General features: G+C 32.6%; 2 protein-coding genes across 2 annotated transcripts; both read left to right on the top strand.

Moving 5' to 3' along the window:
• Window positions 1-915: 915 nt before the first annotated feature.
• Window positions 916-8,034, top strand: LOC141486532 (uncharacterized). Its single transcript, XM_074184659.1, has 4 exons — window positions 916-1,182; window positions 7,500-7,634; window positions 7,713-7,974; window positions 8,027-8,034. Exons 2-4 carry the CDS (start codon window positions 7,500-7,502, stop codon window positions 8,032-8,034), a joined length of 405 nt encoding a protein of 134 aa, XP_074040760.1. The 5' UTR covers window positions 916-1,182.
• A 10,675-nt stretch (window positions 8,035-18,709) lies between these two features.
• LOC111516243 (uncharacterized) lies at window positions 18,710-21,118 on the top strand. The gene is made up of 2 exons (XM_074184705.1): window positions 18,710-20,236; window positions 20,303-21,118. Exons 1-2 carry the CDS (start codon window positions 18,893-18,895, stop codon window positions 20,714-20,716), a joined length of 1,758 nt encoding a protein of 585 aa, XP_074040806.1. The 5' UTR covers window positions 18,710-18,892; the 3' UTR covers window positions 20,717-21,118.
• The last annotated feature ends 4,743 nt before the right edge of the window (window positions 21,119-25,861 follow it).

Below are 25,861 nucleotides of genomic sequence, written 5' to 3'. Positions count from 1 at the left end.
TAGACATCCTTCCATTAAAATGATCTTATAAAAAGAGCTCTAGCCAGTGCAGAGGTTCCTTCAGTTCTCGAACCCCTTGGTGTTAGTCGAGATGATGGAAAGCGTCCAGACGGGATGAGTATAATTCCTTGGAAATTTGGAAAACTTCTGGTTTGGGATTTCACCTGCGTTGATACAGTTGCAGCTTCACATCTTGTCGCTACGTCTAATTCCACTGGTGCAGTTGCTATGATTGCAGAAAAATCAAAATTTCCGAAATACTCTACTTTGCTAAGTTCCTACTGTTTATTTCCTGTTGCAATTGAAACCTTTGGTGTTTTTGGATTTCATGCTTCTGAAATATTGAAAGAAATTGGTAGAAGAATGATGAATTCTACCAATGACAACTGAGCCTATTCATTTTTATTTCAAATAATCAGTATCGCCATTCAAAGGGGTAATGCCACATCGATATTGGGTACTCAACTGATGCATAATCATTTGGAAAATCACTATACAAATTTTTTGACCGCGTTATATTCATTCATTTATCCAGTAGGTACGTGAAATTTTTCAATTCTCAGTGTTGATATTCAATAAGTTGAAATAAATTTTTTTTATTGGAGGTCCTAAGTTGACGTCAATTACGTCAAACCACCGTTAGAGAGAAGGGCTTATCCACCATCGCAGATGCCATTTCATGCTGAAGTTGCTGAATTGACCTAAAGACAACTCCATTTTCATATCAGTCAGTTGCTAGAGTTCATACAGTAAACATCTTTTATGAGGTTTTACAGTTTGTACTCAAAATATTTTTTTTAAAAAGTGACTTTGCGTGAATGTTGATATATTTCGTATCTTGCGCAAGCCCTTTCAAGACGTATTTTCAACAATCTGGGACAATTATAAATATTGGTCCTGCAGTTCCGAGTAGCAGAATCATCCTGTATGTGGTCATTCCTACCCGCTATCATTGGAATGTAAGGTTTCTACTTCGAAAGGTTGATAAGTATACGACTAGATGCCTCTACCTGACCGTTCATCATTTTAATAGTTTTTGCTAAATGTTCGGACAGAACAAAATGAAATTTTTTTCTTCAAGTCTGTAAGCGATAGCCGTAGAAATCGAAAGAAAATTATAATCCTCTGGGCGAAACTATCAGAATTTGTTATACAAGTTACGAATAGTGTGCCTGGTTTTAGGTAAGTTTCAGATACCATAATAAATTATTGTTAGTTCTCTTATTGATTGTTTAAATGTATTTTTAATCAGTTTTTCATGGTTTTCGCTTTTTTAATTCACAAAACGCTGATAGCTGACAGCAGCAAATCCAATAGAGATCGAATAAAATTAGTTTTCTCTCATTCTACCTTTATTATCGAACCAATCTTACATGTGAAATTTCCTCTTCTTTCTGAATCTTTTTTCGAATTTCATATTTACAAAAACCAACGTTTGTTTGAAGGTGGTTGACAATGTTTAGAGGAGTATTTCATTACTTCGAACTTCCATGGTCTAATATAATACAAATTGATGTAATGATAATGATAATAACAATAATGATAATATACTTTATTGTCATTAAGAATAAATCTTGTGGACAAAGCTTGTGAAAAATACATACAAACTCAACATGGTTGTGTACTTATAGACATATATATATATATATATATATATATATATATATATATATATATATATATATATATATATATATATATACAGTCTATGACTCAAAAATAATCTATAGCATACTTTGTGTTATGGCATTGTGCCATATTTTTTGTACATCAAGTGCCCATCGCTTTTTTCACAATAATACAAGTATTTTTCGTTCGTTATTGTTTAAAGCTTAATTAAAAAATTTATTTTTAACTTTTTAGTTCAATGTTCTTTAAAAGCGTGTTTTTAAGTTTCTTAAACTACATTCTTTCGGAAATAATCCTGCCATATTCATTCAAGCATATCCTATGAATATTTCAAAGGCATGTATGCAGAGCCCCCGTAAGGGCTACTGGCGCCTGTGTACAAAAAAGGATTTTGGCGCCCCTTAAGGCATTTTGGATCATGTTTTTTTATTCATTTTTTTGAAGGTAGGTAGGTAGGTGCTTGCAATAAAGCAAAAAACTGAACTTTAGAAGGCATATTTATTTGTAGACTAAAATATCAAAATGAAACAAACAGAATAAAACCATAACAAAATAAATTAAAATAAAATCTTGTTCACACCCGTTTTAAAGCATTCACTTAACTAATAGAGTACAGACACGTTGTTTATAAATATTAAAAAATAACCCAAAACTAAAAATCACATCTTTTTTAGGAACAAATAACAGAAATATTGCCTACTAATACTTAGATATTTAAAAAAATATGCAATATGCAGATACTTCTGATAAAAAATACCTAGGTAACTTCGTTATAAAATCAAAAATGATAGCTAGGCACAATAGAAAAATACAAAATACCTATTGTAGCAGCGATATTTCCCGAGACTTTGCTACTGCAAATTCATTAATCATATGGCTAAAATCTATACCATCAAAAATTTCTTGTTCAATTGCTAATATTGCTAATAGCAGACAATCTTTCTTGGAGCATTGTCAATCTTAAATAATTTTTAATGTTTTTAACTTTGAAAAAGATCGCTAACCAGACGCTACAGATACAGGTAATGTCAGAAGAATTCTTAGTGAAATGCTTAAGTCTGGAAGGGTGGAGATTAATTTGTTTTCAAATATATATTGTAAAATACTTAAGGGGTCAGTATCATCAGGTAATGGAAACAACTTTAACGTACTTAAGTAAAAAGCAATTTGTTCGAGCCCTTTCAGCTTAAACCCTTTCAAAAATAAAGGCAGAAAAAATATTAAGCTAATTTGATCTTATAGCCCTTAAAAAAACCTACAAAATGGTTTTTTAAAAAGATTGATAGCATAAAAACTAAGCGAGTCATTGATGAAAAACCAATAATTTTTTTAAACTTGTACAGGGTCTTTGATTTTTTGATTATATTTATGTGCCTAGAGCCTTTATTATGTCAGATAGAAAAAAATGTATTTTACTTATATTTGTTTGCTATTTGGACTATTGAAAATAAATTATATTTCGTCTAATTGTTTCCATGGCTTTATCTACAATTTATTTAAGTTAATATAACTTAAAAATTTAATAACAGCTCATCCAAATGCCTAAATGACATATATATTTTCCAAATCAGAGAAAAAAGGGCTTTTATTTTAGCGCATAATATACAGGGTGTTTTATTAATGTGGATGCTGCCTAAGTATATTTTTTCATTTTCGATGCGATTTTATTTTTATCTGATAACTTCAAAAGATAATATAGGAAAAAACCTACAACTTCTGCTTAAAACATTTTTTTCTGTGTAAAATAATAAAGGCTCTAGGAAGCACGTAGATGTAGTCAAAGACCCTGTACATGACATTTCAATTAATAAAAAGATATTTGGGTAAACAAAAAATAATTATAACCAGTATCCTATAAAGGTTTAATGTTGATAGTATAAATTAAAGTAGGGACTACTTACCATTTTATAAAAAATCGAACCGTTGAAATTGGAGTCAGCAGGTATTCAGCACTTAATTTTTTAGAAAAAAGTAGTAAACAAAATATTATACAACACAACACTTGACAAAATAAAAATTACTTTAACTGTAATAATTAATAGGATTACTTATTTTTATGCACTTGTTGCACGGTACAGTGAACTAACCGGTTTAAAAACGCCTCTGGCGATGCATCATCTCTTTTATAGCGCTCCGGGCATTGTTCATGTCTAAACAGGAAAAATCAAGAACAATTAATTTTTGTTTTTTGTTTTTTTTTTTAATTATTGCAATTTTCGACTCTGGATTTTGGCGCCCCTAAAGGATGGCGCTCGCGTGCATTACACACTTTGCACATGTGGTAGCGGGGCCCTGCATGTATATATTCCAGGAATATTCTTTGAAAATTTGAAATATATACGTTCGTTTTATGATACAGACGGAATATTCTATGATTATCTATGCTCTCTGGGGATTAATGAACTCTTACTTTTAACCGTATGAATCCAAGCACACGTCAGACGATACCCAGCGATAATCAAAAATCCAACAGTTGTAGTGAACCAACGTTCACATACCGATAGAAAGAATTAATGAGATTTTATCTTCCAACGTATGATTTTTGTTAGTGATTAGACGATATGCAGAGTGAAGATCGATCTCGCTTCATAATTGCGGTTGTTTCAACGAGTAGTACAAATCACTTACGATAACCAACCAGCTACCACAAAGACCTTCGCTATCTCCTAATTTGACTAAGTGTATTGAAGATTACCTACTCATATAGTATTAGCTCGTTGGCAATGAAAATGATTTCAGAACAATGTTACACACTTTCGAATGACAGTTACCTATTCTGTCGGAATTAACACGGCTTTGTGTTATGGGTTTGTGCCATATTTTTTGTATCTTCATCTTCAACTTTTCAGTTCGATGTTAAACTATATTTATTTTTAATTTTTTAGTTTTGTATGCTATAAAAGCGTGTTTTATTGTCTTTTTAAACTATATTCATTTCATCTAAACTTTGGGATCAATCAGCTGTATATTGTTTAGTAAAATGATCATTGATATTTTCCGATTCCGGAGAGGGAGCCTGAAAATTAACTACCAAGCCCAAGGCAGCAGGAGCGCAAAGGAGGGTTGCAAATAAGGCAGCAGGCGCATGTAAAGTGAGTTCGAATTATATCAAGGAAATTACGTAGAGCGCCACCTGCCCGCGAATTGATCAGGCAATAATGTCGATAATTCTGTCAAATACAGATCCCGAGGTTGAGAATTACAAACAAACAAACAAACATTCATACATGAATACATACAGGAGAAGCTAATATAAAGCGTGTAAAAAAACTGAAGTTGTACCTCAGCAGTGGCAGGCAGAAACAGAAGTACAAACATTTGACCTCCACAAGAGCGGAGGTTAACAGAGGTGGAGGTACCTGCATAAAAAAGGAGCTGAACATGGAATGATTGAAAATTCTGTTGAATTAATTGTTGTTCAAGGTGAATTTATCAAATCGCACTAGTATTTCTAAAGGGACACAACTCAAAAATCAATATGAAAAAAATCAATAAATATTTCTCTATCGATCATATAAACTGTATCAAGTTGATACAGTATCATCTGAACTATATCAAGTTGATACAGTTTGGATGTTAATACAACTTGATACAGTTAATACAACTTGATACAGAAATATTTACCAATTTTTTCATAGTCTCAACTCAAATATACCGATTTTTGAGTTGTGGCATTTTAGAAATACTAGTGCGAAATGTGTTATGTTTCTTGATAATTTTGGATTTTTGGACAAACCAAAGTTCACCCCAAAAAAATGCGGCATCATTTAAATCGTATATTTGTTAAGTAAATTGTCGTATTTATAAATTCTGCCTAGGAAAAATGAAATTATTGTGTATTTTCTATGTACTTAGCTTTCTTGAAATGAAAAGTAATACTTTTCTATCCTGAAAACCTTAAAACTTATTGGTGAAAAAAGCCACGATGGGAAATACTTACATTTATGGGAAAGAAAGGTTCTGTCTTTCTACTTTTCTATCTTTATACAAAAAATGTGGCTATCTTCCAAAGAAATGAAGAAAGCAATCAATTTCAAAATTGATCTCTCCTAATAATAAACAGCTTTCAATGTATATTAATGTATATTATTTTTTGAAACGTTCGTGATTTTGAGAAAACTGCGTATTTTACTTCATTTATATCTAAACAAAATTTATTATAACAAGTTGATGGCCGTTGGTATATATGAGATGGAACACATACCAATGAACACAGTATGATTACGCCTGAGGAAGCTATTGTATAGTGAAACACGTGTTGCGGTTGTTTTCGGTTTTGGGAACTGTTCAGTGGAAATCTCACAATAAAATGTTACTTGAATAATTCATTGGTATTTGTATGATCTGACATAGATCGAAATATCAAAAAAGAAAAAAAAATATTCAGCTTTGAGAACTTTCTTTCCTAAAAATTAGTGACTCCTGAAAATATAACCCTCTCAAATTAAAATAATAATAGTAATCGTGTTAATTCCGACAGAATAGGTAACTGTCATTCGAAAGTGTGTACTTAACATTGTTTTGAAATCATTTTCATTGCCAACGAGCTGATACTCCACGAATAATCTTTATTACACTTAGTCAAATTAGGAGATAGCGAAGGTCTTTCCTTTGTGGTAGCTGGTTGGTTATCGTGAGTGATTTGTTGTACTCGTTGAAACAACCGCAATTGTGAAGCGAGATCGATCTTCACTCTGCATATCGTCTAATCTCTAACGAAAATCATAGGTTGAAAGATAAAATCTCATTAATTCTCCTTTCCATCGGTATGTGAACGTTGGTTCACTACAACTGTTGGATTTTTGATTATCGCTGGGTATCTTCTGACGTGTGCTTGGAGTCATACGGTTAAAAGTAAGAGTTCATTAATCCCCAGAGAGCATAGATAATCATAGGATATTCCCTCTGTATCATGAAATGAACGTATATATTCGAAATTTTTATAGAATATTCTTGGAATATATACATGCCTTTGAAATATTCATAGGATATGCTTGAATGCATATGGCAGGATTATTCCCGAAAGCATGTGCATAGAATATCTATGAATGGATGATTCTCCCGTTGATATTCTAAGAATATTGTCGATCGAATATACCATATGGTATATTTTTAGAATATATCCCCACGGTATATTTTGGAATATTCTAAAATATTCTATACGGTATATTACTGGAATATTGAATTTTTTCATGATAACGTATTCAAATAATTAGATATTATTAAAAACAATAATATTTGAATATTTCAATCGATTGCATGACCTGATGTATTAACCAGTTTTTGAACTCGTCGCGAAGATTCTGATGAATTGTTCTAACAGAGAAATGAGGAAGTGAAGTATTCAAGTAAACGTTTCTCATTGGTCAGTTGAAGTGTAGTGGGCGACAGTCTCGAAGCTCTGTGAAAGCGGCTGCCCCTTAACGCTTGACGTTAAACTTGAAATCGACATTTCGTATAACATGACGGTTGGTATAGCAGGTTCGCGTGCGTATTGCATGATGTATTGGTGTTATTAATCAAAGTATGTTTAGTTTACCATTTATAGTTTGAATACAGTGACTAGTTTGCTTTTGCATGTCCAAACAGTAGAGTTACATAATCAGTCTTTAAAAAAAGTAAGGCCCGATTCCATAATATCAGTCAAAAGCACATTTTACCAAAAGGTGCCTTTTTTCAGAAGTCGGCTTTAAATGTCCCAGGTGCTCCATAATCGAATGTAAAGTCGCACTGAAAGTGCGGTTTTCTTGCATTGAATGATAGTTGGCATCACAGAGCGTACATATAATGGAGTTAAATGTGTTTGTTTTGGTTCGTTTTCGCGCTTAGTTGCCTCTGGATTTTTAAGTACTTTGTTTCTTTTCGTATAGATGGCTTCAAGCAGTTGCAAAAAAAAGGCATCGCCCTTCAGTAAGGAAGAGGAGCTGCGGTTAGTGGAGAAAATCTATGAAGAGAGGAAGTTCATAGAGAACAAAGAAACAAACAAGGTTTCAAATACTGCGAAGGTGAGTTCATTCCAGTTTGTAAAGAATGTGACTGCTCATATCTGAGTATTTTATGTGTAACATTAGATATAATTGCAGGAAATGGCATGGGTACGGATTTGCGCTTCATTCAACACCAACACTTTAGGATTCAGAGGTGTCGACCAACTAAAGTCAAAGTATAACAACCTCAAAACAAAAATGAGGAAACAAGTGGCGAAAGAGAAAAAATATGAGAAGGGCACTGGTGGTGGATTCTTCATACCGAAGATGGACGACCCAGTTATGGACATGATTCTAAAAATTGTGAATGCAAAAACGGTTGTAGGCCTCACAAACCCAAACAACGATGACAATGTGAGTAATTATTGAAACATATTTGAATATATTTATGAAATATTTTTTTATTTCAGGCAAATGAAACAATTTTGGAGAAGATGGATGAAGACCCGATAAAAGATTCAGATGTCTCTCTTATTGAACCGCCATTGCTTATTGAAGAAATGGAAGTATGTATTTTATTTGTTTTGGATGTTTATAGTTTGACTATTTTATATAGAATGTTTAATCAATGATTTTTAAATTGCAGGTGGTACTTGCAGAGAAACTGCCATCTAAAGAAGTAAGTATATTGATGCAAATTTTCTTACAATCAAATCAATGCGATTGATTGTAGGTGCAAATTGCGAAACCGTCGTGCCACCAAAAACATCCATCAAAAAATGTGCTTACAGAAAAAAAGAATCTCCCTGGATGTTCCAGAAACGTAAATAAGAATAAACTTACTCTTGAACAAGTTGAGCATTTATTTATTTGAAGGTTGCTTCAGAGAAAGTTACCAACTGGGCGGATTATAATCCTTATAAACTGAAATAATCTCCGTCCAAAAAGCTGCGACCTGTTATGCAGAGTTCATTAGGAGATGCGAAAAAAAATTATTACAAAGGCATGGCAGAAAGCATGAAGGACGAACTGGAATTGAAAAATAAAGATGCCAGGGAGCAGGAGATACACGAGTTGGAGAAGGAGAAAAAGAATATTGAAATTGAATTGTTAAAACTCAAGCTGTTACGAAAACAAATTCAGTAAATGTTTCGAAGATGATTCTTTATGGAACTTTATTTTTTCTATGTACAATTTCAATATAGATTATCTCTTTACAAATTTTCAAAATGATTGTTTATTATAAGCCTTCGCATGTTTCTGCCTCCGTTCAATACATTTTTATCATCTTGGTCTCCTCCTCCTTCTTCTTCTTGTTCTTCTTCAACTTTAATGTCTTCTTGGACAAGCCACTCAGGTAGAGGTTCATCGCTCCAATCAATAGCCATATTATGTAAAACAGCTGTTGCTATAATGACGGCCATAATGGTGTTAAGTTTGAGGCGCATTCCGAAGCTCAGAACTGGGAATCGTTTTTTCCACACACCATATTGTCTCTCCACAACATTTCTTGTTCTGATTATAGATTCATTTTATACATTTTCTGCCTCATTCATGACCCTGCGCAACTTGGTCATCAAGTATGGTTCAAGATGATTACCGCTGTCTCCTATCAAAATATATGGCTCATACTCGTCACGTTCAAACAGATTTTTCAAAATACTATTGTTAAAAATGGTTTGGTCATGAGCCGAGCCTGGCCAACGAGCGACAATGTTCTTTATCCTCAGGTTTGCATCGCTATCAGTTTGAAGATTGAGTGCGAAGAAGTTTTTGCGAGACCTGAATATTTCAGCGTCGGCACCTCCGACAGAATCTATTCTAACCAGTGTTCAATCGATGGCACCTATAACTCTGGGAAATCTTCCTATTCTATAAAATTTTTGAGCACCATTTTCCATCTCTTCCCTGGTAGATCTCATGTTTATGTACCTTTTTCTTAGACCTGCTATCGCACATGACACCTTTTTTACTATTCTACACGAGGAAGTTTTTGAAATTCCCATCAAACCTCCGGCAGTTATTCGGAAGTTTCCCGTTGCAAAAAATCGGTGTGTTAATAGCAGCTGTTGCATCGGTTTAATAGCTCCTCCCCAGAAAATTTCAAATATGAAAATGCTATAGATAATATCTTATATCAAATCATCCTTGAACAATATATTATATATCATGGATGTAAATGGTGACATACCTATTGGTACGAGGTGCAAGAACGTTTTCTATTTGCTCCAATAATGAAACAACTGTATTTTTTCTTAGGCGAAACCTCTCATAAAATTCTTTCTCACTATATGCTCCTGTATGCTCCTCTTTTCCTGTAGACCTTCACTTTCCTCAAATCCACATAATTTTCATCCTCATCTTCATCTGAAGAAATCAACTCAAATCGACGATAATTCATTTTAATGCTCGGAAGAAACTGAAATTTATTGGGAGTTATGTTGACAAAAAGCCTCCTTTTGCGAGCAAAAGTCGCGAAATCGACGCTTCAGCATAAAGGACACTTTTACGTAAAGGAGCCTTTAAAAATCCATTATGGAACCGACTTTAAGCATAAAGACAACTTTAGCTCTTAAAAGAGACTTTAACATAGATTATGGAACCGGCCCTAAGTAAAAGACAATAGTATCGAGAATAAAGTCATGGTGCTTAACCTTACTGTACCTCATTTTAGGCCCGAGGAGAGTTGGTGTGTGAGATTTGTTGGTTTGACTAAGTACATGTTTAAACTAGAGTGATTTCAGTTGTGTATCTTCAGTAGAGAAAAGTAAGTGAATGACATATTCTTTTGTATCATATGCTTTTATAATTTTTATCACTCTTTTTCAAGATAGTATCAATATGCTCAAAAGGAAAAGGAGTGGTACCTGGTACAGGCAGATGCGCCAAGTATCTGAAAATGTAATGCGTACTTTTCAACAAGGGAATGCAAGATGCTCTCCAAGTCATAAAAAGTTGTAAATGTTCATGAGGAACCTATGAGAAAAATATCTATTTGATTTCTATTTCAATTTTGTTGTGCCACTTTCAAATTGGGGTAATGAACGTTATTGTATATTTTGTACTAGTTATCGATAATGAGAGACTGGCTGATGCATTGTTGGACAAAAGGATAATGAACGTTATTGTATATTTTGTTCCAGGTATCGATAATGAAAGACTGGCTGATGCATTGTTGGACAAAAGTCAGGAATACTCTTCTGGTGAGCAAAGTTTGGATGATTTTAAGTAAGGGAAATTCATTGAAGAACCTATCATACCACTCATTTAAAATACTTCATTTGTGGGTTAATTTTTTGAAGTGGGGAACCTATATCTCGCTCACTTCTTCATGTGATACATTTTTCTCCTTCAATGAAATGATATATTTATTATTTTTTAAATAGTGCCGATGAATTCACAGAGTTATTTTAGTATACATTTTTTTCATAGTAGGAACATCCCAACTGAAATACATTTCTAATATTCGTAACATGTAAATACTCAGGAATATTTTATTCAGTAAATAAGTATCTCGAGTTAGATTTTTATTTTTAATATTTGTAGTGTTTCTAGTCGAATATATCAGTGTGTATAGTTTTTGGAATATATTTGTACATTAGGAGTATGGAGCATAATAGAGATAGACATAAAAATGTCAAAAAATGAGAATATCCTGCTAACAGCAGTATACAGACCCCCATCAACTTTCTTGGAATCATTCGTCCAGAACTGGTCGGGATACCTAGAAAAAATAAGAAATAATGAATTCCAGCATCATATTTTGATAGATGACTTCAACATCGACATTCTTGTGGAAGATCAAGAGATATCTAGCGATTATCTGAATATAACTACGTCTCAATGATAAACAAACCCACAAGAGTACAAAATAATTCATCAAGTTGTTTAGATCACATTTTTTTGAATACAAAATCAGAATGCGTTCTAGAAGAAAGCCTACCAATTATAATCAAATCAGGAATCACCGACCACTTCACCACATTGTTAGTAATGACTTTGAAAATAACTGAAAAAAAGCAAAGCGTGGATTGTAAGAAATACATAAACTATTCTGAACTGAAATCGAAACTGAGAGAAACAAACTGGTTAATCGTATATAATGAAACAAGAATTGAAGAAGCAATGACAGTTTTCACAGAAAAATTAACTCGAACAATAGAAAAACACACTAAAAAAATAAAAATCAAGAGAAAATTAATCAAAAGGAAAATTTGGATAACAGAGAGCCTAGTAAAATCTATAAATACCAAAGAAAAATTATATAAAAAATATTTTAAAAATCCCGAACAGTACAAAAAAGAATATGTGACATACAAAAATCAACTGAACAGGCTGAGAGCAACTACAAAAAAAACTACTATGTCAAAAATATAGAAAAAATAAAAATAACACGAAAACATTATGGAACACTGTGAAAACTCTTCACAATTCCCATCCAAAACAAGAGATATCAAAAATTGAATCAAAAAATAAAAATATAGTCGAAGATGAACAGGAGATGACTGAAATCTTGAACAACTATTTCATAAATGTAGGGAAAACTCTAGCAGAAAATATAACACCCTCACTTGAACCCACACCTGAAAGAGAACCAATCTCAAATTCGTTCTTTCTGACACCCACTACGGAACAAGAAATCAAGACACCAATTGATTCACTAGAAAATGGAAAAATTCCAAGGTACGTCGATCACCACCGAAACGCTCAAAAGAATATCAAACGAAATTTAAATTCCATTGGCACATCTGATCAATAGAATATTCTTTACTGGAATTTGTCCTTCACACTTCAAACTGAGCATTGTAAAACCTCTCTTTAAAAAAGGAGAAAAGACAAAATCGGAGAACTATAGACCCGTGTCACTCATAACGAATATAACAGAAATTTTTGAAAAAATAATCAAAGGTCGAATGACACAATATCTGGATAGATATCAAATGATCTTAAATAGACAATATGGGTTCAGACAGGGAAAATCTCTCGATCTCTCCAAGGCATTCGATACAGTCAATCATGAACTGCTTCTAGGTGCCTGGGAGGAATTAGGATTTAGGGGTATCGTGCTCAAATTATTCAGAAATTACTTATCAAATAGGAAACAGTCAGTACAAATTAAAGACAAAATAAACACTCAACAAACAATCACATGTGGAGTACCACAAGGTACCGTCTTAGGACCCATTCTCTTCATTATTTATATGAATAAACTATTTACCCTGAAGTGTGAAGGGGAAATTTACAGCTTTGCTGACGATACAGTTGTGTTATACAAAGATGATTCATGGGGCAACCTGAAAAGCAAAATCGAGTTAGATTTTGAAAGTATGTTGAAATGGTTTGACCAGAATTACCTCACAGTAAACTATGACAAGACCAAGTTTATGCCATTTGCCATCTACAAAAACAATTCACCTCAGTATGAAACGATTTTAATTCAAAGAAATGATACAGTCAAACTTATCCATTCCACAATTAGTTTTAAATATTTGGGAATAACATTAGATCGACACTTGAGATGGGATATACACGCTCAGAATATCGTTAATACTCTAAGGTACATGCTCCCAAAATTCAAATATTTGTTGAAAATCTTGAATACTCACCATATGAAGGTTCTGTACCACGCATTAATAAAATCAAGATTACAATATGGGATTTTAGGGTGGGAAGGCATAGCAGATATCCACCTAAAAAAAATTGAAATTTTCCAAAAAATATTTCTAAAAATAATATTCAAGAGACCGTATAGGTATCCTACAGATGAATTATATAAAGAATCGAAATGCTTCGATTTGAAACAATCATTTTTTATAGCATTTTAGTTAACCTATACAGAAACAAACACGAACTGAAAACAATAGAACATAAATACACAACAAGACAAAAAAGCAATTCTGATATTCGTACGAAATCCTCAAAAAAAGCTGTAGGACAACGATGTTATACTTACCTCGCATCTCTGCTTTTCAACTTCTCACATTAAAATTTAAAGGATCTCATCACTCACATCAACTCTATCACTTTAATCAGAAAAAAACTAAAATCGTACACATTTAATCTAGACAGAAAAGTAATTCACGATATATTAAGAGTACAGAACAATTAGTTGAAAATTAAAGGGTTATTTCCATTATGTTGACTACAATATTGAAAAAATTATAAAATACCTCTACATCAAACAACAAAATTTATGAATAAACAGGAAAAAACCCCACGCACAACCTAGGTTTCTGTGGGTCTCCCTGTTTATTCGTGGAAATCATCGAAGAAACTGATATCCATTATTGTACTCAGAATGATACAGACACGTATGTTCACAACAATAAGTATTAGTACTATTACATTGTTAATATAATATTGTCCAACTTAGGAGTGTTCTCTATATGCATCATCATTATTATTGTTTTAATTTATATATTTCGAAATTCTGCCCACGCATAAGTTTTACTTTTGTGGGTCTTCTTTTCTTTTATTTATCCACCATTGTTATATTTATATATGTATATATCGTAAACTTGATTTGAAATCTTGGTAAATAAATATTATTATTATTATTATTATTATTATTATTATTATTATTATTATTTATGTATATTACGTGTTTAATTACGTGTGTGGATCTCGCGTCAAAATGCAACTATTTTAAGACATCTAATATGTCATTGAATAATTTCAGTATCAGCTACTGGGGCATAACATATGCCTTATAGCATTTACTCATCACATTCTTGGAATATTCCAAATATTATTAGAATATTCATAAAATATATTTGAAGAATATTCTAAGGTGATTCTCCTTTTTAAACTCAGAATCTCCCGAATATTTTATGAACCATCCTTGGGTTCTGTACCTGGAATATTCTTGATAGAATATACATACACACATCGGAAAAGTCTAGGGATATTTTTATAACATACTAAATATCATAAAAATAAATGCATGAGGTCGTTTAATTTCGATTAAATTGGTACACTCGACCACCCTGTAGATTTCTATGGGTTGAACAAAGCCTGCAAAAATGGTAACTAATCTTTCATCAAGTTTTTTACAAACTGTAGGTTTTCGGCTAAAATGAATAATCTGAAAGTGTCGAGTTTGTACATTCTATGCAGTTCTTGCTCAGCAATTAACTGGAAATATTGTGCCTTAACATGGAACGCCATCACTTACCATTGGCTGAGATGAATAGAGCTGTAGGGCTTCTTCAAGGTGGCATGCGACAAAATGATGTAGCTCCTCGTTTGGGGGTCTCCCAAAGTGTTATCAGTCGATTGTGGCGGCGTTTCCGTGAAACTGGCAGTCCAGCCGAACAACATCCAGGGCGAGGACGCGCTATAACTGCAGTTGAAGACCGATTTTTGGTCTTAACCGCAAGAAGACAACCGACAATCACAGCACTTGAGTTGGTTAACGTGTTGCAACAGACGCACCAGGTAACCATTGATCTTGATACTGTCAGAAATCGACTTCATGAAGCAGATCTCCACAACAGAAGGCCACTTAGATGTCCACCTTTGTCGAGAGGCAATCGCGGTAGAAGATTAGAGTGGTGTCAAGAACATAAAAACTGGGATGCAAATGATTGGGCCACAGTTTTGTTTACAGACGAATCCAGATTTGGATTTCATCCAGATTCTCGTCGAGTAAGACTGTGGAGACGACCTGGAAATAATGAACGTTTGAGACACGTCCAGGAAGTCCACACATACAGAAGTGGTACAGTAATGCTATGGGGCGGAATCATGATCGGCGGCAGAACCGATCTCGTTTTTCCAAATCGCTCCCTCACAGCTCGACAGTACCTCGACACCATTCTTCTACCTATCGTCCGTCCGTTTGCTGGTGCTGTTGGTGAAAACTTCCACCTAATGCACGATAATGCTCGTCCACATGTCGCGCGTCTAGTGACTGACTGGCTCACCAACGAAGGAGTTGATGTATTGCCATGGCCAGCACAATCACCGGACCTGAATCCCATCGAGCATGTGTGGGACATGCTTCAACGAAGAATTACTCCGCATATGGGGAACATTCACACAACGTTTCAATTGGGAGAGCTTTTAATCGCTGAATGGGCAAATGTACCTCAACAAGACATTGACAATCTCATTTTGTCGATGCACGATAGATGTAGGGCCGTAATAAACCAGCGTGGAGGCCATACTTTGTACTGATTCCAATTTTTTTTGTGTTATGATTTTTTTTCGGGGTGCCAAAGAAGAGCCATATTTTTTTTTAGTTTTGCTTAGATGCGCACTCAGTATTTTTGACCATTTAATAAATTTTGTTGTAAGTTTAATCTACCAATTTGGTTACAAATGGTTTCCACAATTCTCAACAAAATTACTCATTTTTCCATAGTTTATATAATCAATCCAAAAAATTCCTTAAAGACAATCCTAACTTAATTAAAACTAGATCAGATAAAGGCAACGTAACGGTTGTTATGGACAGAGATCAATATGATGCAATATCTAGTGACCTCATAGTAAATAACAGCGCGTACGTTGAACTTTCCTCAGACCCAACGTTGTCAATACAAACAAAAAGTAATAACTTGATCAAATCCTTATATATGAACAATGAGATTGATGAGGCAATGAAGAAAAAATTAACATCATATAATTCAGTATCTCCAAAATTTTACTCGCTTCCAAAAATCCATAAACCTAGATTATCTGGTAGACCAATAGTAGCTTCCATAAAAGCACCCACAGAATCCATTGCTTCCTTCCTTACTGATATTCTCACCAAAGCATATGATTACAATAAATAATGATTATTACATTAAAGATTCCTTTCAAGTGAACAATATCTTCAATGGTATGACACTTCCAAATAATTTTGAATAAGCTAGTTTGGATGTAGTTTCCCTTTTCAGCAACGTTTACTTAGACACCTGTTTGAGATCCATAGAGAGGAAATGGGACATGATCACTGGTTTTTGCAATGTAACTAAAGATATTTTTTTAAATCTAATCTCCTTTTTATTCAATAACACTTATTTCAAATATAACAGTAAATTCTATAAACAAACTTTTGGCACCCCAATGGGAGCCAAAATAAGCCCTATTTTGGCAGCTTACGTCATGGACGACTTGCTGGACATTGTCCTGGAAGTACTCCCTTACAAACCGTTCTTCCTCAAAAAATATGTAGACGATATTATCATATCCATCCCCAGAGAATTTCTTGATGAAACCCTGTCCATTTTCACCAGCTACGATCCATATATACAATTTACACTAGAAAAAGAAAATGAAGAAAACAGTGTTCCTTTCTTGGACACTCTCTTCATCAGATCACCGAATAACGTGATATACATAGATTGGTATAGAAAACCGATGAGCTCGGGTCGCTATATCAACTATTGGTCATATCACAACCAAAACATGAAGACAAACGTAATAAAACAAATGAAAGAAAGGGTTCTCAAGATCTCTGACATTTCCTTTCTCAAAAAAAAAACTAGATCTCCTTTACAAACTTTTTTGGCAAAACTCATACCCACCACAATTCCTAAAAAAATTATTGTACAGCACTTCATCCATAGACAATTTAAATACAAACAATTTCAGATTATCAAATAATAACAATATCAACGATACTTTAACTAATGTGAATGATCATTCACATGTTTCATTGAATGCAGAAACTGCAGGTCCCACTGAGTTGAGTCAAATTTCCAATTTTTATGCATCTCTCCCATACATTAAAGATATCAACCCAGGACTATCCAGAATCCTGAAGTCAGCCAATAATAATATCAAAATTGCAAACAAAAATGTTTTAACAATCGATAGGATTTTTTCAAAATTAAAAGACAAAACTCCCTATAACAACTGTTCGGATGTAGTTTACTGTATACCATGTACAAACTGTGACAAAGAATATATAGGACAGACATCTAGATTATTAAAAGATCGGATCACAGCACACAAAAGTGACAGTAGGTTACACCCGGAGAGATGTGCTTTGAGTGAACATGTCTCTAAACAAGGACACTGTATGGATTATAATTCGATTAAAATTTTATCAACCGAAAAAAACACTACCAAGAGGCTTTTCCTAGAAATGGTACATATAGCACACTCACAAAACTCCATGAATAAAAAAACTGATTTAAATCACCTAAGTGAAATTTACTCTTATTTAATTTGTATGGATAATCACAAAACAAAAAATCATCAAATCTCATCTAATGGTATTCTTCTCACAGATTGAATCTTCCATATACAATACATCATCATCCTTTCTCATTATTACTGTTTAATATAAAATCCATTAGGATAAGTTTTAAGATATTATTTAAATACAATAATTACTTGGTTTTAAAATGTAATGGAATTTAAACATGCGATGTCTACAGCCAGACATTGCCCGAAAATCAATTTTGCAACAATGTTAAGGTTTTATGCCACAGATCAAACAATTTGTTTGATGTCGAATGTCAATTCGTTTTGAGCCCTGTAATTGGCGTATACAGCGCATGCTAATTCTGAATTACATGACATGTCATATCCCATTTTTTTGAATCATGCACGTGGTTTCCTCTTCAAGGAACAGGTGGTTTTTAAATTTGATAATATAATGATATATCATTAAATCTACTATATTATTGTTTGTCTGTAACTTCCTAAGTGACATCTTAGTAATTTTTCATATATGTTACGTCCATATTTCTTTCAACCTGCCACATAACCTCACATACACTGTAAGTTGGCTTGAAATATTATTTTATCAATATGACTGTTTTTTATCCTCATTGTAGCATCCCTGATGATGATAATAAAGATTATCGAAAGCTTGGAATCTGTGTTATAAGAGTACACTAAATTTTTGGCCTGCTGCATACCCAAATATTGTTTTCACTTATTTTCTGACTAGTCAGCAAAAAGACTACTTTTTTCTATATATATATATATATATATATATATATATATATATATATATATATATATATATATATATATATATATATATATATATATATATATATATATATATATATTTTCAAAGTTTGTCCTCTTTTCTTCATTGAGGTTATAAATCCAAACATTTTTTGACACTTAGCAAATGACTAGTGCCGACACTGGAGATATATCGTTCTCACAACTCATATGAAGAATTTAAATAATTTATAAACAGTTCAGTCAAGATTTATTTGTTGAGAATCAAGGTTATCCAACGTTTAGTTTCCGGTTTTTACGACTGCTGATAAGTACAATAATGGATAAATAGTTGAGACTCCAAAGTTATAATCAGTCAATAATGAGTTTTCTAATATAAGGTTGTTCGCGTTTACCAAGTGATCGAATAAAACAAGGCGGATATGGATTTGAATGAGTATTTTCTCGATGGAATGAAAAGTTTTCTGAAATCTCTTGCCTTGAAGCAGTGTAAGTGCTTGGCAGAAAAGCACGAACAATTGGATAAATATTCGTTTGATGAGTGCAGAAGTGAACAGTTCTTGAGTAGTTTACATGAAGAATACGAACGTCTTCGTCTTGGTGATAAAAGTGCCCACAATTTAAAGTTAGGGGTATTGAAAACAATAAATGCTTGTGAGGAAAAGTTGAAAGATTTATCATATTGTCCATATATGCCAACAAAAACAAAGCTTCTCGACAGGTACCCCGAAAAAACATTTCCTCTAGTATATGAAGCGATATTCAATATTTTCTATTATACAGATCAACATTTCAGACAACACAATTTTCATGACTTGTTGTCCTATTACTACACGGTACTGAAACAGGAATTACATTCTGACATCATTTCATCTTTGGATTTAGTGTGGGAAAATATAGTGAGGGCTGTTATTCCTCTTGCGAAGTTACATATTCTATCAACACTCTTTGAGACATCTTTCTTCGGAGATATATTTACGTTTGTTAATCCTTTGATAGTGAAATTGAATGAAATAATGATGTTTCCCAATATATTGAGAGAAGATTGTTATGAAATAGTGAAAAATAAGGCGGGCACTGAAAATTTCAAACTGATCAACTTTGAATTAGCTCCTTTCGAAGGAAATCCTGGATACCTCGGGGAGTATTTTCAGCTACAGATATCATTTGAACTCGAGAAGAAGGAAATAACATGTCAAATGTTCGCAAAATATATAACGTCTATGAACCAAACATTGAGAGTATTATCTGAAATATCATTCAAGAAAGAGACGTTCATTTACAAACACTTCGTTCCGAAACTTAAAGAATTTGGACTTCAAAATATTGCTAATTTTGCTCCCGAATGTTACTTTATCCGAAATAATGATGTTATGATACTACAAGATCTCTCAGTATCTAATTACGTCAGTCCGGATCTATCTTCTCCAGAAGATTATGAATGGTGTGTGCTGGCCATTAAAAAGTTGGCTCAATTTCATGCTTGTACTTTTCTATTAGAAAATAGATCAGGCAAGGAAATACAACAAGAATATAAGGAATATTTTCGTGAGGTAATGTGGGCAAAGGAAGACGTGAGCGGTGCAATCATGAAGTGTTCTATTAGAACGACTATTGAATATTTTTTGGAAAAGTTCTCAGATATTTCAAAAGCAATAACCTTAGGTCGCTTCAAAGAGCAGGTTGGAATTGCCTTTGATTCAATGTATGACCATATCGAAGAATCTCAAATTTACAGAAATGTTGTATGCCATGGAGATATATGGGTGAGCAATATACTAACAAAAAAGCAAAACAATATACCAACGGATTGTTATCTCATAGACTTTCAGCTTATCAGATATTCACCTCCTATGGTTGATCTGCTCTTCTTCATATACATGAATACCACTAAAAACATGAGGACAATGTTCAAATATGAACTATTGGATATATATTATGAAACCCTTTCGCATATTTTGAAAATGTATAATGTAGATATCAACACGATCTATAGCAGGGAGATATTTTCACAAGCCTGTAAGGAGTTTGAATCAACAGCGATTTGTCAAGCGATTTGTTATCATCAAATACTACAGTTACCAAAAACAATTTTAGATGTAATCAGAACTGACGAAAATACTTCAAGAAATTTTTTTCAAATTAATCGTAGCAAAATTCTTGACGAAACTCTCGAAAAGGATATGAGGTACAGATCGATAATGAGAGATATGTTAGAAGATTTATATGATGTTCTGAATGTTTGAAATTAGTTGTATTTTGAGAAACTTTCAATTTTTATGACACATTACTTTTGGTTTTAATAGCTGCAAAATAGTCCGTAGGCTTTTTAGTGTTCAATTCTAATTTGATTACCTTCAAGACAGTTATTCTATATTAGAAAGTACTAAGGAGCTATCAAAGAACTGAAACCTGTATAAATGACTCAAATGATGTGTGAAATTTGCGGAAAGATATTGATAAACTTTTTTGGGCACGACTGTGTTAATTTTTTTGTCGTTATTATCTATGTTTGTTTTTAATGGAAATATTCCTGAAAGTTTGTAACATATATTATTTTATTTGTTGCCTAATACTCTTATATTATTATTTCAGATAATTGTGAATTTGAAGCGCTTACTTCGAATAAAGATTACTGAAATAATGAAGCATTTCGAACGTGATATATTATTTATAAGCTTCTTGTATTGCTTTATACTGTATCTAGTGCTTTTGTGTAATAACGTGATATAAGGTGTGTATAATTAATAAATGAATATTTGTTCATATCACGAAAATATAACTGTTAAGTATAAAGAGTTAGGTCCATAAAAGTTTTCGAACCATTTACACAAAATATTTTTTCTTATTCAAATGAGTCCTAGAAGGCCTCTTCAACGATCTGAATATGTTGAATTATTGTGGAAATATATATTGATGGAGAAATAGAAAGCCAAAAAGATTTTTTTTTACAAATAATCACAGTTTTCCACACAACTTGACAAAGATTACTAATGATTATTTGAAAAATATCATAACATGTTTCGCTAGCACAGTAGCTTTCTCCAGTGATTTGAATACTTCAAGTTATTCTTACATTAATATTTATATACTACAAGTAACCATAATTGAGACTACCCCAAAAAAATTACACAAACCTCTACCTCTGGTACCTGTTCAATTATAATCACCTGAAGCATATTACCTCACATCTACATCAATAATGATTCTTTCTCGGTTTTTAAGAAAACAAGTTCAATAATGAGGATCTATTTAAATCTAGTTGTTCATTCATTAGAATGTTTGCACTTTTAAGTTTATTAATTTCCATTGCTTCCAAATGATTCAGTGCAAAATTTCGAACTGTTCGTTAAAGTTATGATTTTTTTAGAAGATAATTTGAATATTTTGAATTTGTTTTCTTATTTACATAGCTCGTATGATGTTCCTGGATTCGATTCATAAATGTTCTGCCTGTTTGACCAATATATACCTTAGGGCATGTTCCACACTTTAATTCATATACCTCCTGATTTCTCGAATTTGGATGTTTTGTCTTTATTATTTTTAACTAACTTTCCCAACGTATTACTTGTTCTATATGCAATTTTAATATCTCGTTTCCTCAAAAATTAAGCCACTTATTTCGTTGGTTGTCCAAAATACGTTGAAGCTCTATAATTTTGATTATCTACCTTATCAATAGGAAAACGTCTCGAATCGATTTTGCGTAGACTTTCTTGGCAAGTATTTTGTTTATTAATTCGGCTTCAAACCCATTGTTAACCGCAATTTGCTTGATGATATTAATTTATTTTTCTACACCCGTACTCTAACAATACACTTATATGACCATAATCCGTTTCATAATGATATCCATTATGATACAGATTTTTCATAACGATACAGATTATCAACCAATAGAAACCCATAATTTTTCAATCAAGAATCCTGTTCCTTTGTTTGTCCTAGATTCTAACCTAAGTAACTAATTGCTTTATTTGTCAAAATCAGTTTCCATATTACCTACATATATTATCAAAATGTCTGAAAACAGCGATATAGAAGGAATACCATCGACTCCAATATTTTTAAAAGATCAGATTAATTACAGTTGTTATATTCAATATAAATATAATTAGAATCTTTATAGTTTTCATATATCCATGGTAATACCATTAAGTTTGTGTTTTTTTAAAAAAATATGAGTTAATTACTGTAAATGTGTTCAATACAAATATAATATTTATAGTTTTTCATTATTTATCGGGTTTAGAAAAAATAGCGTATGCAACTCTCATGTAATGGTTATTAATACACTCGCATATACCATACAAAACTCGCCTTCGGCTCGTTTCATATCCCGGTTAATGCTCGTGTCTTAATAACCATCATTACATGATCGTTGCATAATATACTATTATTGAAATTATCTATTCAAAGTGGAACATTGACTAATCTGTGAATCATGCTATTATAAGCTGCTACTTTGTGTTGATAAGGATGGGTAGACTCGTAATGTATAGTAATATCCGTATAGAACGGTCTGTGATAAATTGAAAAGTCATGTTTGTTGTTTCTTCTACTAATTGTTGACTCCAAGAAATAGATTGAGTTGTCTGCTTCTATTTCAATAGTGAATTTAATGTTTTCATGAATTTTGTTAATATCCCTCTAGATTATCCATGAAAATTTCTGCAAGTAAGGGGTTTAATGTAAAAACAACTTGAAGTATTCAACGAAAGTCATTTATTTGTGAAGGAAAATCAGTTTTTTATCGACCTTTTTTGGGCATTCGTTACCTTGCACAATCTGAAAAATATAAAAATTATATTGGGGAACTTTATACAAGTGTAGAAAGGCAAACTTTTTAGTTTACGCCGATAAGTTCTATTTATCAGTAACTTGTCGTATTAAAAAATTTTGCCTATCAAAAAAATTGTTAAGAAATAATGCAATACTTATCTTAACGTTTCGGAGGCCAAAATCTGCCTCCGTCTTCAGAAATGGACAAAAAAAGTTCTAATATACTGGCAGTTATTCCTTCTTGATTATTTATTTCTTTACTTCTTCGACAGATGTCATAGGAGTTTTCAAATATGAAATTATGTCAATGTTCTTGATTGACAACTGAAAAATTCGATGTAATACAAGGTGCTATCCGATATCAGTCTGTTGCCATTTCGCCACTATGACAATTGACAGGGTATAAATTGTCAGAACACATTTTAAAATCAGATGGTGAATATCGAGTGGAATGGAATAGGACAAGCAGATTTTGGCCTCCGAAACGTAAAAGATGAGTATTGTATTTTTGGAAAAGGAAGTTTTTGGCTTTCTACTACTCAAGATGGAGTAGTAGAAAGCCAAAAACTTTCCAAAAAATTAATAACTCCTAAAAATATAACCCCTTCAATTCAAGTATTGTCTTATTTCTTAACAATTTTTTTAATAGGCAAAATTGTTAAATACGACAAGTTACTGATAAATAGAAGATTTTTCTTTGTGTAAAATACTTCCACACTCGTATGAAGTTCTCCATTATAATTTTTATATTTTTCAGATTGTGGAAGGTAATAAATACCCAAAAAAGGTCGACAAAAAACTTGAAGTATTGAAATCACTTGAGAAAGCTACTGTGCTAGCGAAACATGTGATATTTTTCAAATGAAGTTTGTGGAGATCAAATCGTGAGATGTAGTTTTTGAAATGACTATAGATCTTCAGAATCAATCAGAAAAAGAAAAGTGATAGAATTTGCTGACACATTTATTATTTTATCAGGAAGCGAATGGTAACATGAACATTGATTTGAATGAACTGGAGTGAGTTTTCAATACTTTTTTTAAAATTATATTTATTGCTTGTTTGCAGGTTCTTTAAGGTCAATACTATTTCCAAAAATAAGAAAGTATTCAATAATTCAATAATTCAATAATTGAAATACCTATTAAATGAAACTTTTCTGACTTTGGAAAATGACTTTGACTTTGGAAATGGAAAAATCTGAAAACTAGGAGCTTATTTTTTTCGTATTTGAGTAAAAAGCATGTTCTGGGCGATGTTACACAATTTTATACATTTTTACTCGAACTATTAATGTCAGGTTCAACGCTTACTGTGATAACAAGAGTGACAATATCATTGAAAATATATTTCACCCGCGGCCTGGATCGCATGCCATCAAATACGTGTCAGTACAATAGAAATGAATCTGGTATCTAACCCCAAAAATGACACCTAACCTAAAAATAAAAATGACAGAAGAAAATAACAATAAATGTAGAAAAGTTCAAAACAGCTGAAACTTTAGTCAATTGAATTGTATTGGATTGGATTGTATATTGTGGTGACTGTGAATAATACAGTGCGACGGTATTACGGTACTAAGGGTTGGAACTTGATTACTGGAATGCTAGATGACGTTGAAGTAGCTAGATTTTGAGATTTTTTTGACAAACAATTTTTTTATCTTACATAAACAATTTTTTTCAATAAAAAGTATCCTATGTTACTTCTAATACCTCCAAGAACATGTGTACAGAATTTCATGATGATTGGTTGAGTAGTTTTCGCGTGAAACAGTAACAAACAAACTTACATTCACATTCATAATATTAGTAGGAATAGGGAAGAAGGGATAGGCATAAATGCTCATTGAATGAATTTCATACAACGTGTGATTATTTTAAAGTGATAATATTACCGACATTCATTCATGCCTATTAAATAATTATAAATTATACTTATCTTCTTGTGATGCACTGTTTGGAACCTTTGACGTAGTAATGAATATTACTGGAGTTTTTTCCCAACACCAAACCGTTATTTCAACACCTCGACACGTGTTTCGATCACCAAGTGATCGTCTTCAAGGGGAAGATCAAACTGATCTTCCTCTTGAAGATGATCACTTGGTGATCGAAACACGTGTCGAGGTATTGAAATAACAGATTTGTGTGGGAAAGAACTATACTGATATTCATTTTATACTTAGATTTTCAATGTCTGTTTTTTTGTTCATATTATTGGGATTTTCATTAATCAAGACCATTTCGTGAAACAACCTTTTAGACATATTTTTTCTGAATATAAAACTTTCGCTTGATCATATTTAATTTTCTGTCCTGTTTCAATAGAATGTTGAGCTAGTGCACATGAATTTTTGTTTAATCTTATATCACTTTTGTGTTGAGTTATTCTGTTTGATAATGTTCTGGAAGTTGTTCCAATATAATTCAAATCACAATCATTAAGTGGTATATGTTCGGTCGGTAGCTGGGCGGTTTGACGTGGGTGCTTTGTTCACTCAGTCAGTCGGCCGATGTGTGAGTCGATGGTTCAAGCCCCAGGATGAACGCTCGATTTTCACTTGCTATCGTCCCACCCGTGCCAGGGATCATACTTTAAAC

This window comes from Leptinotarsa decemlineata, unplaced genomic scaffold (assembly GCF_025532065.1).
Source record: "Leptinotarsa decemlineata unplaced genomic scaffold, Ldec_3_MD MMD2_tig00026358_RagTag_RagTag, whole genome shotgun sequence".
In the NCBI taxonomy this organism is placed as follows: Eukaryota; Metazoa; Arthropoda; class Insecta; order Coleoptera; family Chrysomelidae; genus Leptinotarsa; species Leptinotarsa decemlineata.
The sequence above is the reverse complement of the archived record's forward strand: the minus strand, read 5'-3'. Positions and strand labels throughout refer to the sequence as shown.